This window comes from Lipotes vexillifer, unplaced genomic scaffold, assembly GCF_000442215.2.
Source record: "Lipotes vexillifer unplaced genomic scaffold, Lipotes_vexillifer_v1.1 scaffold1017, whole genome shotgun sequence".
Taxonomy (NCBI): Eukaryota; Metazoa; Chordata; class Mammalia; order Artiodactyla; family Lipotidae; genus Lipotes; species Lipotes vexillifer.
This window is the reverse complement of record NW_006772141.1, coordinates 1,720,530-1,735,039: the sequence shown is the minus strand read 5'-3', so window position 1 is coordinate 1,735,039 and position 14,510 is coordinate 1,720,530. Positions and strand designations below refer to the sequence as shown.

The window sequence follows — 14,510 nt, the reverse complement described above, 5'->3', positions numbered from 1 at the left end:
CAGGAATAATAGTCACTTACCAGTCTACGTCTGCATCAGAACACTTCCATTCCTTCTGAAGTGCTTTTTCCACTTTGGTGTTTGTGTTTTGAGAGGGGACGCTACGTGACACTTAGACGCTCTGCTGATTTCACGTTGCCCTGTATTTCTTGGCAGGAGGATTTTGCGGATTCCGACAAAGAAGCCCCTATTGAATCCACCTTCGTTCGCATCAGAGAAACCCCTTCTGAACAAGAGAGCACCGTCTTCCTTCTGACTGAGAACGGGGAGCGTGCCTACACCGTCAACCACGAAACGAGCCACCCGCCACCCTCCAAAGTCTTCGTCTGTGACAAGCCTGAGGGCGTGAAGGAGCCCTGCGTTACCAGCCGGGAGCTGGCAGACAGCTGCTCTGAGTTCACGCACCAGATCATTGACCAGGTTCTCCAAGGGGTCCCAGGGAAGATCAACAGCACCAGCGACCTGGCTCCAGAATCTTCCATCTTATCATCCAGAAAGGACAGCCAGAGGTCCACCTCTCTGCCAGTCAAGAAAACTGTGCACTTTGAGGCTGACACCTACAAGGAAGCCTCCTGCAGTAGGGACCCTTTCTACAGTCCAGACCTTCACTTCGAAGGAAGCCCAAGAGAGACCAAGGAGTCATCCAAGCAGGACGGACAGGTCTTGGCAGCTGAGGTTGCCGAGGAAACACCGAAACAGGAGGCCCCGGAGATCCTGGAAGCAGCCTCCAGTGAGGCCCCCAGCGATGTGTCTTCAGTGGATGGTAAGGTCAGTCATCCTTCGACTTCCCAGACCTCTCCCTCCTGGAATGGGGCGTCGGAGAGGGCAGCTGGCCCAGGGGAAGAGGGCCGTTCCCCGTCATCCCTGGGAGAGGATACCACTGTGGCCGATTCCATGGAGATCGAGGTTAAGCTGCTGACTGCAGAAGCCGTGGATAAGGAAGACTCTTTCGAAGGCATACCATTAAAAGCCTCGAAAATTAACGACCTCGTAGATTTTCCCTCCACCAGCCAGGCTTCCCACGAGGTTCCTTCGCCTCATGAGAAAAAACCTGCCGGGGAGGAGGTGTCCGAGGATCGTGCTGAGAAGTTGTGTAAAAGGAGAGGTAAGTCTGCCCACAGGAAGACAGATTTGGATGAGCCCCCCGTGAAGCCCAACCAGCAGGAACCTCACAAGGACCCTGGACCAGAAGACCAAGGCTATTCTTTGGAGGCACCGGTGGATAAAAAGGCAGAAGTGTATGAAAAGGCCAAGCACAAGTCCCCCCGGCACCGTCGGGGCGAGGAGGAAGGGGAAGCCGAGGGCCCACGGGGCCTTGGGGGAGAATTGCCTTCCAATCCAGCCAGCAGCAGCAGCAGCTTGGAGACCCTCCACAGCCCCAGCAAAGAAGGCCTGGATTTCAAGCCGTCTCCACCGCCCTCCAGGATCTCCATCATCCCCCATGACCTTTTCTACTACCCGCATTATGAGGTTCCCCTGGCTGCGGTTTTGGAGGCTTATGCAGAAGGCGTGGAGGATTTGAAAAACAAAGAAGTGGACCTCGAAGAGCCAGAGGGGTATCTGCCGGACGCGGGGGCCGGGGAGGCCGAGGCCTCCCAGAGCAGCTGCAGCTTCGCCGGGCGGGGCAAGGGCCACCCCCAGGCCAGCATCGCGGAGGATGCCAGACCAGCCTCGGAACCCAGTCCCCCGTCCCCGCAGGAGGACCACCAGCCAAGTGAGGACGCAGAGAGTGTCCCCGTGCAGGGCCACCAGGTACTTGACTGCGGGTGCGGGAACGCTGAGTGGGGAATTCTGTGCTTCTCCTAAGCTCGGCTTCTTCCTCCGTAAAACAGTGAAAGGCAGCTTCCCTCACAGGCATCCCAGGTCCAGAATTTAAGGAGACACTCACTCAGGCTCAGGCAAGGTCAGGGTTAGCACCCGAGAGGAACACTTGTCGTCAGTTTTGCACCCTGGGTGTCTCGCTGGCCTCCCCCTAGTCTGGGCCCTGCCCACAGGCTGCCAAGGAGATCAGACGAGGTCATGCTTGAGGTGCTTGAGGGTCCAGCATAGTAGTAGCAGAAATCATTTTAAGTAGTAATCGCAGCTCTACCTAGCATGCACTTAGTGAACTTTACCCCCAACCCCGCGGCAGCCTGGGAAAACCAAGCCAGACCTCACACTGGACTCCAGCCTTGATTTTTAAAGGCCTTTTGCCTGTTGAGCACTATTGTTTGGCTCCTGTGGTTAGAAGTGGGTTGTGTAAACAGGACAAGGCGGACGCGCACTGCTGAGCCGGGGCAGCTGGGCACGTGCTCCTCTGCCACCTCGTGTCTCCACGTCATCTGGCCCAGCAGCTTCAGAGGGCCCCCCCAGAGTGATCAGTGAGAGGGTGTGGGGAACCCTGACTGCATGTCCCTCTGGGTCCGCCTCCCCGCCCTCCCCTCCGGACAAGCCCACCTCCTCCCTGCGTCCCAGCCTGCCTCTGGGCTTTGCTGGAGCTGGTCCCCCCATCTGGACGCCCTTCCCCACACTTGGCTTGGCGAGCACTTACTCATCTTCAAAGCCCAATGCCAATAGCATCCCCTCCCGGGAGCCTGCCCAGCCCCTCTCCAGGCAGAGCGGTCACTCTTCCATTTATAGTGATAACATTCCCGATGGTTCTCTAGTGGACTGCTGCTGCTGCTTTCGTGGGTTGTGATTTTCTCTCCTGGGAGAGAGTGAGCATTTGTGTATTAATCTCTGGGCTCCAGAGGCCAGCCTGACAGGAAACAAGGTGCATTGCATGACAGTTTGGGGTATCAGGTGAGGGCAGGTAAATTAAACCCTGAGGTGCTGGAAAGTCAAGACAGGACCCAGCGGAGGCCCAAAGGTGCTCAGAAGAGTGAGAAAGCCTTGCCCTGGGGAGGCTGCAGGAGAAGGGGAATCTGAGTAGCCTTAAAAGGCATTTAGGATTTCGATGGGCCAGAAGTGGTAGCATCATTTATGGGTCTTCCAGCTCCAGGCAGTGGGGAGTAGCTGCCCGAGCACTGAGGGGCCGCAGAGTTCTCTGGCACTAACAGTCTAGAAGCCACGTGTGGCCGGACCTATCCTTTGGTGCCGAGCACCCGTTCTCTTTCTGTCTTCGGCTGGAGAGGAGGGCTGGGTGGCTCCATAGGTGCGAGAGACCTGCCTGCCACCTTCCCCTTCTGCCCAGGGGCAAGGAACCTAGTCCTGTCCCCTGCCCCTAGCCCTCTGTCTGCTGTGTGTCAGAGCAGGCTTGTCCTGTGGGAGACCAGAAGATCCGGCGGGGTGAGAAATGCCCCTCAGTGACATCAGGTCTCGGGGTCCCCAGGTTGGGGGATGACAGCAGCAACTGGGGTGATTCTCTGGATTATTACAGGCCAGAAAGCTCTTTTAGAACAAAAGAAAGGGGACTGGGGTTGGGGAGAGCCTGAGTCGCCTTTCTGCCCCTCTGTGTGACTTAGAATGGCCAATGAGCGCCTAAGTTCCCCTCCCCCAGTGATGGAGTGTGGCCTGTGGGCACGCAGATTAGGCATCCGACGAGCAGGTGCCCACTGCTCCCAAACACACCTTGCCATTGGCTCCCGAGTGTAGGCCTAGCCTTGATCCCTGTGAGTGAGCAGGGGCCGGGGAGGGGAAGGGGTGCAGCCCAGGATGACTTGCCTCCTGACAGAGAGGATGACGGGGTGGAGAATTTCTCCGATACCTGGCCCTTCTTTAAAAAGAAAAGAGAAAACTGTCTTCTAAATGGACTAGAAAATGGCAAGTTCTACTTCCAGTCTTTAAGAAAGTAAGTCCTGTCCTCACTTCGCCTTTCAGAAAAGGTAGCATTTGGGCTTCCCTGGTGGCGCGGCGGTTGAGAGTCTGCCTGCTAATGCAGGGGACACGGGTTCGAGCCCTGGTCTGGGAGGATCCCACATGCCGCGGAGCGGCTAGGCCCGTGGGCCACAACTGCTGAGCCTGCGCATCTGGAGCCTGTGCTCCGCGACAAGAGAGGCCGCGATAGTGAGAGGCCCGCGCACAGCGATGACGAGTGGCCCCCGCTTGCCACAGCTGGAGAAAGCCCTCGCACAGAAACGAAGACCCGACACAGCAAAAATAAATTAATTAATTAATAAACTCCTACCCCCAACATCTTCTTTAAAAAAAAAAAAAAAAGAAAAGGTAGCATTTGCTCATTGATAATGGAGGAGCAGCTGGCCTTTCAGATTGCTGAGAGCGGTTTTAATTTCTGCAGGGAGCTTTGTTCTCCTGGGCTGCACTGGCCGGCCACTCTGATCCTCTTATTGGGACACCTGTTGAGCAGGTTTTTCCAGCCCCTGTGAGAATTCTTGAGAGGTGCTGCCAACAATTCTCACGCTTCTCGATTTCACGTGGGAGCATCCCTGGTGGGTTTCAGAGTGCCTGTTGGCGGGGGGCGGGGGGGGGGCGGGGGGAGGTCAAAGATTCCTTATCATATAACTGCTACAAAGGTGGCACTACCATACACCTTCGGCCAAAAGCACGGTGAAGATTCATCTCTCCAAACACAGGAGCCACCTTCACACCCCTTGGCCCACCTGGCCTCTAGGATTTGTTCCTCTGTTAAAGTGGATGATGGTTGTGTGAAGGGTCCAACCATTGTCCACTGTGAGGGACATCCTTTATAGGAAGCACTGTGGTATAGTGGGAAGAGGCTGATAATCATTATACCCATTTGACAGACAAGGAAACCAAGGATCAGAGAGATAGTCAGTTGCTCAAGGTCAGATAGCTGACTTAGTCAGGATCTGAAACCAGGTCTTACTGACTGTAAAACCCGTGCTGTTTTCGATCCATCAGTCTGGAGCATTTGGAACTCTGCCCGGGGAGCAGCAGTTCGGGTGGGCTTCTCCTCCATGGTGGGCTGTGCTGGAAGGAACCCATGGACGAGGCAGGATTGGAAGGGGCGCCCTAGCTGGGCCTCGGAGTCAAGGTGGAGCAGGGCGCTGCCGGGTGGTGTCACGCACTCAACATCTCAGCATAAAATTCTGATTTGTGTTTGGTTGTCATATCCTTCAGTCCCAGGAGTTTCCAAACTCGGAAAACTTAGCAAACCCATTAGAAGAAAAGGTAATGGAAGAACCGATCAGCAGTAAAAGAAAGGAAAAAAGAAAACATGTGGACCACGTAGAAAGTTCAATATTTATAGCACCCGGAACTGTTCGCTCCTCAGATGACCTGGAAGAAGACACCTGTGACCACACAGTCCTTTCCAGGTATTTTATTAACAACTTCTCATCCCGGAGCCTGAGCTGGGAAGCACCTCTCTGAACTCATCCCGTTTCCGGTTTCTGATTGGATGGGGGACGCAGGGGTGGGGCTGGACAGCAAGGGAAACAGATTCAGACCAAGTCCTCGTTCTTCACACCTGGGCTCCCCCACTGACCTCCCCCGCATCCCGCCCCCAACCAGTATCAGACCTGCCCGTAATCGGCAAAACCAGAAGAACCTGAACCTTGCCTTCTCTCCTCGCTCCACGTAGCTTTGGGTGGAAACTGGCAGTGAGCAGAGAGGTGGCTGAACCATAGGTAGGGGTGGGGTATGAAAAGTAATAGGCTCGGAGACTCTGCCGGCTGTCTCTGGCCCCTGATAACCTCCGGTCAGGCTAGGTAGAGACCAAACTTAGCCGTTTATAAGCATCTTACAGGATCAGAAGGGAGGCACTGCATATGCGTGGAGGGGACCATTTATCACTGTCGCATGGAAGCTGGACTTTAATATGACCGCGTCACCCACGAGTTTGCGTCCAAGGCAGTAAGGGTGGTCGATTTACCACAGGGCAGGAGGAGGCAGGGGGGATAATGCTCTCTAAGTGCTAGGAAGCTTGTAGCACACATCTGCTCTGTCACTCTGAGGCCACTGGATGGTCCGGATTTGTCCCGGGGAAAATATGTAGCTGCTGAATGTCAGAAGACCCTGGTCTCTCCCCATTATCACTTATCATCACAACGATCACCATTTACCAGCCCTTATGTATCAGGCATTTCCCGTACATTTGTTCATCAATTCTCGTGGGCACCCCGATAGGCAGGATTGTGCATCATTGGGAAGCTTCGGGGGTACCTCCCAGCTTAGGAGATGACAGAGCCGGGGTCTTGGACCCAGACCTGTCACATGCCACGGTCCACGTTCCTTCTGTGACCCCGCGTTGGCTGTGCTGGGTGAGCCATGCTGGATGTAAAGGGAAACTATTGAGATAAGCACTGGGGGAGTGGGTGGGGGAAGCCCATACAGGGAGAGCCAGAGGAGAGGCCGGCCGATGCCCTGCTTCCCACCTGCCCTCCTCCTGGCTCCCGTGCTGAGCTGTGGGGGACAACGGGAGAGCAGACGGGAGCCTGGGGAGGAAGGCTCAAGGCACCACGGGAGGCTGCTGCCACCTTAGCCCGTGACTCCCAGAGTCCTCTCTGGCCTTGGCTGTGACTATAGCCAGCAGACATCTATGTCTCATGTGCAGCTGGGCCCGACCCCACTCTTAAGTGCAGATGAGCACTTGCAGGCAAGTGGTCCAGGGCTGTCATCTACTCACCCACAACTCAGGAGGGGCCGCTGGTCATTTGCCAGACTGCCCCGCTTCTCCCTAAGCAGGTCAATCCTCAACAGTCTTTGAGCGGTCACTACGTGATGGAGACGTGGGGACTTCGGAACAGGTCCGCCATGGCTCCGCCCTCCAGGGTCTCGCAGCTGGAGGGAGAGGAGACGTGCTCCATCTATCCTGCTGGGACTGGGTGGGCACCTTAGGTGTGAGAGGCAAGTGAGGGTTCGCGGTGAGACCTCAGAGGCAGGCAGAGAGGGTCAGGGCAGCCTAAGCGCTGAGATGTCATTTGAATTCCGCCTTGAGGGATGAGTGGGATTTGGGTTTGGGAGAGGGAAGCAGGGGACTTTCCACGTGGAAGAAACAGCCTGAGGAACAGCTGGCATGTAGCAGGCACCTCAGGTAATACTGAATGCGAGGGGGCACGGGAGGAGAGACCAGGGGGGCAATGGTGGGGCAAAGCAAGTGAACTGGGTGCGTGCTGCTTCGGAAGGACCAGCAAAACCTGCCCCGGTGAAGATGGGACCGCGGGGGCGGGATATAGAAAAGTAAACCGATATTTCGGTGTCTGTGGGCGTGAGGCCTGGCTGACCTTTCAGTGCAAAGGTTTTACTCTGATCCCCCAGTTCCTCCATCCCATCTCGCTTCAGGCAAAGCTGTAACTGTTATGAAGCATTTTCGCCGAGGTAGAAGCTTAGCCTCGAGGGGCGCTCATGCCCGTGAATGAACGCGCACCCCGGCGCCCGTCCTGCGCCCACGGCCGTCTCACCTGCCCGCCCCGTGTTACACTCGCGAGAACTGAGTTCGGAGAGGTCATTGCCTGGCCGAGACTATGGAATGGGGCAGAGTCCCGGCATCTCTCTTCCCAGGGAAGGCACAGGATGTTTTCCTGGCTGTCAGTCACCCCCTTGGCTTCCCGTTGGTCTCAGCAGAAAGGCCGCTGGTCCAGAGCCTGCAGGACCCCACCCCTCATGGCCTGTCCCCCAGCCTCAGCTCCATGCACCCTCTGTCACCCTCTCCCCCATCCCTAGCACACTAAGCACGCTGGCCTTAGTTGAGGCCCTGGAATGCCCCCCAGCATAAGTTCCTTCATCCTTGAGGACCCTCGGTCCCCTGCCTGCTCCCTTGGGTCTCAGCTCCACTACCACTTCCTCCAAGCAGCCTTCTTGGATTCTTCCAGGCTATTTTTGATTCCCCTTTCTGTGTTCCCATAGCCTCTGTTCTTTTTCTCCACAGCATTGATCAAAGCAATAATTTCTTTTTTTTTTTAACATCTTTAATGGGGTAAAATTGCTTTACAATGGTGTGTTAGTTTCTGCTTTATAACAGAGTGAATCAGTTATACATATACACATGTTCCCATATCTCTTCCCTCTTGCCTCTCCCTCCCTCCCACCCTCCCTATCCCACCCCTCCAGGCGGTCACAAAGCACCGAGCTGATCTCCCTGTGCTATGCTAGGTTCTTCATAACATTTTTTTTTTCTTAAATTCCATATATATGTGTTAGCATACGGTATTTGTCCTTCTCTTTCTGACTTACTTCACTCTGTATGACAGACTCTAGATCTATCCACCTCATTACAAATAGCTCAATTTCGTTTCTTTTTATGGCTGAGTAATATTCCATTGTATATATGTGCCACATCTTCTTTATCCATTCATCCGACGACGGGCACTTAGGTTGTTTCCATCTCCGGGCTATTGTAAATAGAGCTGCAATGAACATTTTGGTACATGACTCTTTCTGAATTCTGGTTTCCTCAGGGTATATACCTAGTAGTGGGATTGCTGGGTCATATGGTAGTTCTATTTGTAGTTTTTTAAGGAACCTCCATACTGTTCTCCATAGTGGCTGAACCAATTCACATTCCCACCAGCAGTGCAAGAGTGTTCCCTTTTCTCCACACCCTCTCCAGCATTTATTGTTTCTAGATTTTTTGATGATGGCCATTCTGACTGGTGTGAGATGATATCTCATTGTAGTTTTGATTTGCATTTCTCTAATGATTAATGATGTTGAGCATTCTTTCATGTGTTTGTTGGCAGTCTGTATATCTTCTTTGGAGAAATGTCTATTTAGGTCTTCTGCCCATTTTTGGATTGGGTTGTTTGTTTTTTTGTTATTGAGCTGCATGAGCTGCTTGTAAATTTTGGAGATTAATCCTTTGTCAGTTGCTTCATTTGCAAATATTTTCTCCCATTCTGAGGGTTGTCTTTTGGTCTTGTTTATGGTTTCCTTTGCTGTGCAAAAGCTTTGAAGTTTCATTAGGTCCCATTTGTTTATTTTTGTTTTTATTTCCATTTCTCTAGGAGGTGGGTCAGAAAGGATCTTGCTGTGATTTATGTCATAGAGTGTTCTGCCTATGTTTTCCTCTAAGCAAAGCAATAATTTCTATAATCATTTATGGAAGGATGTATTTATCACCTGCTCTTCCCCTGGATGGTGAGCCAGCTGCCTGGAGGCGGGGAGGGCACACCAGCATACCCCAGCGTTTAGCTTGGCACCTGCTAGAAAACATTACAAATATGTGGTCTGGGGGGCAGTGGAGAGTGGTCCTGCGTTTCTAGGACCACTTGTTGAGTTGACTCTTATGGGCGCTGTTGGGTTCCAGGCACAAGTGTCTATTTTTTTCTTTGTAGGTGCATTTTGTTTCATTTCTGTGCCATGATACCAGCCAGGAAAAACTAGCACAGGCTTTGGATTGAGGAAAAGGACTGAAGTTTCCCTAGGCCTAGCCCCACCCCTGGCATGTAGGAGGTGCTCAAAACCTGTTAGCTGGAAACGTGCCTCAGGAAAGGGAAGAACTTGGGGATGTTTGGAGGACAGCCATGGGCGGGAACAACAAGGCTGCCAATGATGGGAATAAACTCGTGGGTCAGGTGCCACTTTCCTGGACCCCATAATGCCACATAGTAGGTCTGCCTTGAGGAAACTAACATGACTGTCTCTGTATCGGGCCCATCCACATGCAACACCTCTTTCTCCTGTGGAGCAATAGGACAGGGCCACTTTGACCTGCAGTAGGCTAGTATCCCCACCGTCTCCATGAAGTAGGTAGGGTGGGAATAATGATCCATTTCACAGATAAGGAAAACTGATCAGAGATGTAAATATTTGATCAAGGTTGCCAGTTAATCAACCAGGAGCCAGGATGACAGCCCAGGCCTCTGGTTGGGTATCTTTTTGCCTTAGCCCTGAGTGAGCCAGCTTTATTGGAAGATCAGAGAAACACATCAGCCTCAGAGATATAGTCAGAAAATTAGCCTCCTCGTGTATGAAAGGAAGAGAGGTGGTCCACCCAAGAGCTAGGCAGTCAGCAGCATTGTGCACAGCAAGGAGACTGCAGAGGGAGTCCGGGTCCCAGGTCTCAGCCCAGGTCTGACTTTAGCTTGCAGAGGACGTCTGGTGAGTCCCAGGACTTCGGGATACTTAGAAAAAGAGATCCCTTCCTGCCCCCAAATCCTATGATTTTTAAGAATATGTGGTCTGCTTTCTATTTGAAATTCTTTCTCACTGTTTTCTTTCTTTCTTTTTTTTTTTTTTGTTGACGAGGCCTCAGTGTATCCCTTTCACATCATCCTGCTGTTTGTAAACACACTCCACCCCGAGTGGGTCTACTGGATACCATGTCTCATTTCCATCACTAGGTCAGAAATCAGAGCTTGCCTAAATCCACATGTGGCAGCCTCAGGATGGGGGCAGCCTCAGGATGGGGGCAGCAAGAAGTTCTTGGTGGCACCAATTCAAAACGTGTGTTTATTTTGCAGGACAAGTCACAGTGACTCCAGCATTTACGTTCAACGACATGCTAATAGGTCTTTGGAACCGGTTAGTATGTGAATTTCTTCTTACATCTGGCCCCGCTAATCAATTCCTTTCCATCCTTCCTCCTCCCCAGCCCAGAGCTTTGAAATTACTGACTTGCAACAGCTATGCTTTGGGATAGAAGACAAGCAAATTGAAACCTTGTCACTAAGCATAGTCCAATCAGATGTCCAGTTTGGGCAATAGGGGTTGTAAATAAAGTGATGATTTTAAAGCCCAAAGGCACCTTTGTCATAACAAACGCATCCAAGACCCCACCCCTGCACACACGTCCAGAAAGATCACGTTCAAAGACAGAGGTGCCACATAAGCAGAGGGTTCGCTTTGTCTTCGCAACCACTTAGCTGTGGATGTGTTGGGACCCAAAGCCCTGGGATCCACAGCTTGCCCTGATTCAGGTTGTTATGGGGGAGGGGACCCTTCCGTCCGCCCGTGGGAATAACGTAGAATACTGCATAGTCATTTTACTTTGGAACTAGATGTTCACAAGATTGAGCAAATCATGGCATGCTCGACTTTGTATGTTTAAAATCATTTCATTTTCTGTTTCAGAGATTTCATCTTTACTAATTGGGTTGCGGGGTTTTGTTTATGAATTTCACTGTAGGATCATTTTAGTTATGTTCAGTTGAGGAGCGCAGCAGATCAGGATGACAGAAGAAACCGAATGTTAACCAGGTAGGTGGCAGTAGTCCAAGCTTGGTGGGGCTTAAAAGGATATTTTTTCTTTAATTTTGCAGCCTACCTTCTGGGGGTGGCTATTCTCCAGCAAGGCTGTGTTGGATAACAGTATTAATAGTCTGGGCTCATGCAAGAAAATACCCGTTCCGGAAAAAATGAATGGAAATTGAATATGAGTGGGAGGGGAAAGTAGATATGAATTCATGTTGATGGGCAGGGCGTGGTTCAGAAAATGACTTGGTTTAAAGACAGGTCTGGGTCATGAGGCTGTGGCTGTATCTAGATGACACAGTGGTATAAGCTGGCCCTCTGAGGCAGAGCCAGGCAGAAGAGGTAGGGACGGGATACTGTGTGTGTTCTAAACGCTGTAGCCCCTGACAACTGTGTTCATTCCGTGTCGCCACTGCAGGTACAATATTCAGAAGCTCACTGAGCTGATTTTACAGTTTTATGACATCAGAACAGACATGAAGAGGGAATGCAAACATGCCAGGATGTCTATGAAAGTATTTCTTACTGTTGGAGAGCTACATGACCTAGACTAAGAGTGTCGAATTGCTGTAACACCGCCCGTTTAGAACATAGGCAGGCAGAGAAATCTAAAACTCTGACAACTCTGAGATGCCCCTATCTCTGTTAAAGTTATTGAATCACTTAATTTAATTGATTTTTTAAAAAAGATTTGCCACGGATTTGAATTGGCTTGGAAGGACTTAGATTATTGGAATGGAAAGACCTTGTCTGAAAATTGCCCAACACCCAGGAGTGTAATCTTTACAAGTCCACCTGTCTGGCTACTAAAAAAACGAGGCAAGATTTGTTTCCCTCCCCTGCCGTAAAATGGAAATATTAATTCACGTTTTCCGCCAGGTTTGACATCCTGATAGGAAAAATAGTACTTTTAGCTTTTATGAGATAGAGTCTTTGAAAATTGAACCCGCAAGGCTGAGAAGTGCAGTCGTGTTTTCCATGCTTTTGAGCATTTATTACCCTTGCAATAAAAATATGCAGTTTAAAATTTCTCTAAAAACAGTTTTAAGAAGCAGAGAGAAATTCTGTCCGTTGTCTGTTATCTGCGTGGGAATCGCTCAGTTTCCAGACCAGGGCAAAGGTTTAATCCCCTCTTGGCCTGGGCTTTCACTGTATCAGGAGATGGTCCAGGGAGGAGGAGGTAGTTTTTGCTTCTCATGATCTCCATCACCCTGATGACCCTGAGAGAGAAGCCTACACTCTAGGTTCTACAAATGCCTCTGCAAGCAGAGGCCCCCAAGCCCAACTGCAATCAGATTATGGGTGCTGACCCTTTCCTGTCACCACCACAACAGTGCCCTTCTGGGCTTTCTCCACCAGGCAAAACTAAAATGTCACTTTAGCACTACCTTCTGTTAAAATAAGAGAAGAAAGATACATCTGACCAAAATCTGGTAACCTGGTAATTATTTGCAAGGTTAGATTCCAAAAACCAAAACAAAAACTTGGGGGTACAGAGGTGCGTCTTTTGGTTGCTGATGGCTGTTTTTAAATGATCTGTCATCAGGGAAGCTCCGATTCTTTCTTCAGATTCCTTAGGAAGTCCCCTGTATTCCTAGGGAAGAACGAAGAGCCATCAGCTTCTAACACTGCGTTAAGGGCACTGCGGTGTAAGGGATAGCGTCCTGGAAGGGTGTAGACCTGGTCCAGGTCCCAGTTGTATCACAAAGTCATTGTATGGCCTTGAGAAAGCCCCCCTCCCACCCCCTCTCCATGCCCATCTGCAGAATGGGGCTAACAGCTCCTCCCTCTTGGCGCTGTGAAGATGAACTGAGTGGGGTTAAAAGCTCAAAGCATCCTGGGACCCAGCCCTCCGCCTGGGTCTGCACCTCACTGGGAAGCCCTCAGCTCTCCAGTTGGGCAGTGAGGCTGGAGTACAGGGAGGGAGGGGCCTCCACTGGGCTGGGGACCCACTTGTGACTGCCTTGGTGTGTCTCCCCTCCTGCAGGAAGGCCAACAACTCGGGCGAAGCCAGGCCGCAAGAGATCCACAGCCCACAGAGCGACTCGCTGATGCAGTTCGTCCAGCAGCCAGACGTGATGTACTTTATCCTCTTCCTCTGGCTCCTGGTTTATTGCCTGCTGCTCTTCCCCCAGTTGGACCTCAACGGACTCTGATGCGTGCGTCTGCATAATAAAAAGACAGGATCCTGGCCAGGGGTGGGCAGTCTCCTTACTCCCTTTTATTGCCTGTTCTGGATGGGGCACTTCGGCAGATGGTGGAGGACCTCCGAGGAAACTTAGACTCCCTGTCTCCACTTTTCTTTTTCATGTTTCCTTTCTCTCCTGTAAGTCCTAAGCACGCTTTTCTCTTTGGCTATGGACTCAACACTCAGGTGTGTGGCCAGATCCTTGGGTGGGTTTGTTTGTGTGCCTTGCTGTCAGGTATTAAGCTTTGTTACTAATACTCATAACTGGGTCTTAGCTCGCCCCACGTGCTGGTTTTTAAGGTCCCAGATGGACCTGAGTTTCTCGCCTCCCGATGAGAAATAGGACGGATGCCTCAGGGAGACCCCCGCTGGGAAGAAAACTGCCCTACTTTCCTCTGAGAGGGGAGTCTGAGTGAAGGTGCTGGGGGTCCACGCACCTGTTGTGGTCTGGTGATTGGTCGTTTTCTTTGGGGGGATATCAGAGCAGCACAAAGCTGCCGGGTCCAGCAAAGGGTGTCCATGACGGGCAAAGTTCGAGGAAAGTGAAGGCTAGGTCGTGAGCTGCAGTGCACACTTGTTCACCCTCGTTTTCTTTTCTGTGGGGGGCGTGCATTTTAATTTTCCTTTTGCATTGACTGAACTGAGGTAAAGCTGTGATTTTCAAACCTTTCCCACCTATGGAATCCTCCTTTCAAGTGGATTCTCAGGGGCCAGTCTAGTTGATACATGAAGAGCAGAGCTTTGGCTGACACAGGGCAAGGCCTGGGATCCCTGTCGCTTTGCCCGGGCAGCTCCCAGCTTCCACTCGTGCCTCCTGAAGCATCTATGCTGGTACCCAAGGCCCCGCAGGTCACTGTCAAAAAGAAAAAGCCCCTGAAAGCCCCACGGAGGAATGCAGAAGTGGCCTGGCTGAGAATGAGCTCTGACTGATGTTAGAGCAGGAAGGGGTCCAGCATATTCCTGCTCTGAGAGAGATTTTGTGCACACCTGCCTCACAGTGTGAGTCTCAGCACGGGCATCTTTCGTGGTCAGTTTTGATGGGTTTCTTGAAAAGGAAGAGGGTTTCTGGAAAGCACCCTGAGAAGTAACCAGAACGGGCAGGTGGTGAGAGGACAGAGGCATCCACCTGCCCTTCCATCTTCCTTCTGCCCTGGGCTCCCTCCGCTTCCTGCTTCCTGTCAAGATGCAGGCCATGCGTCCCTGTGTATTCCTCCTCACGTTGTCCTCCCCCTCAGAAAGCGTGTATATGGTGAGACTTATAAAACCACAGCCTATTAGGTCAGGAGGGGCA

At 51.7% G+C, this 14,510-nt stretch overlaps 1 protein-coding gene across 1 annotated transcript in view; it reads left to right on the top strand.

Moving 5' to 3' along the window:
• CLMN (calmin) overlaps positions 1 to 13,187 on the top strand; it is a 115,806-nt gene extending 102,619 nt beyond the window's left edge. Inside the window, exons 9-13 of the mRNA XM_007447338.1 lie at positions 157 to 1,752; positions 5,020 to 5,216; positions 10,302 to 10,362; positions 10,967 to 11,037; positions 13,019 to 13,187. Coding sequence (XP_007447400.1) covers positions 157 to 1,752; positions 5,020 to 5,216; positions 10,302 to 10,362; positions 10,967 to 11,037; positions 13,019 to 13,187 — 2,094 coding nt within the window. The remainder of the gene's footprint in view (positions 1 to 156; positions 1,753 to 5,019; positions 5,217 to 10,301; positions 10,363 to 10,966; positions 11,038 to 13,018) is intronic.
• Positions 13,188 to 14,510: the final 1,323 nt, after the last annotated feature.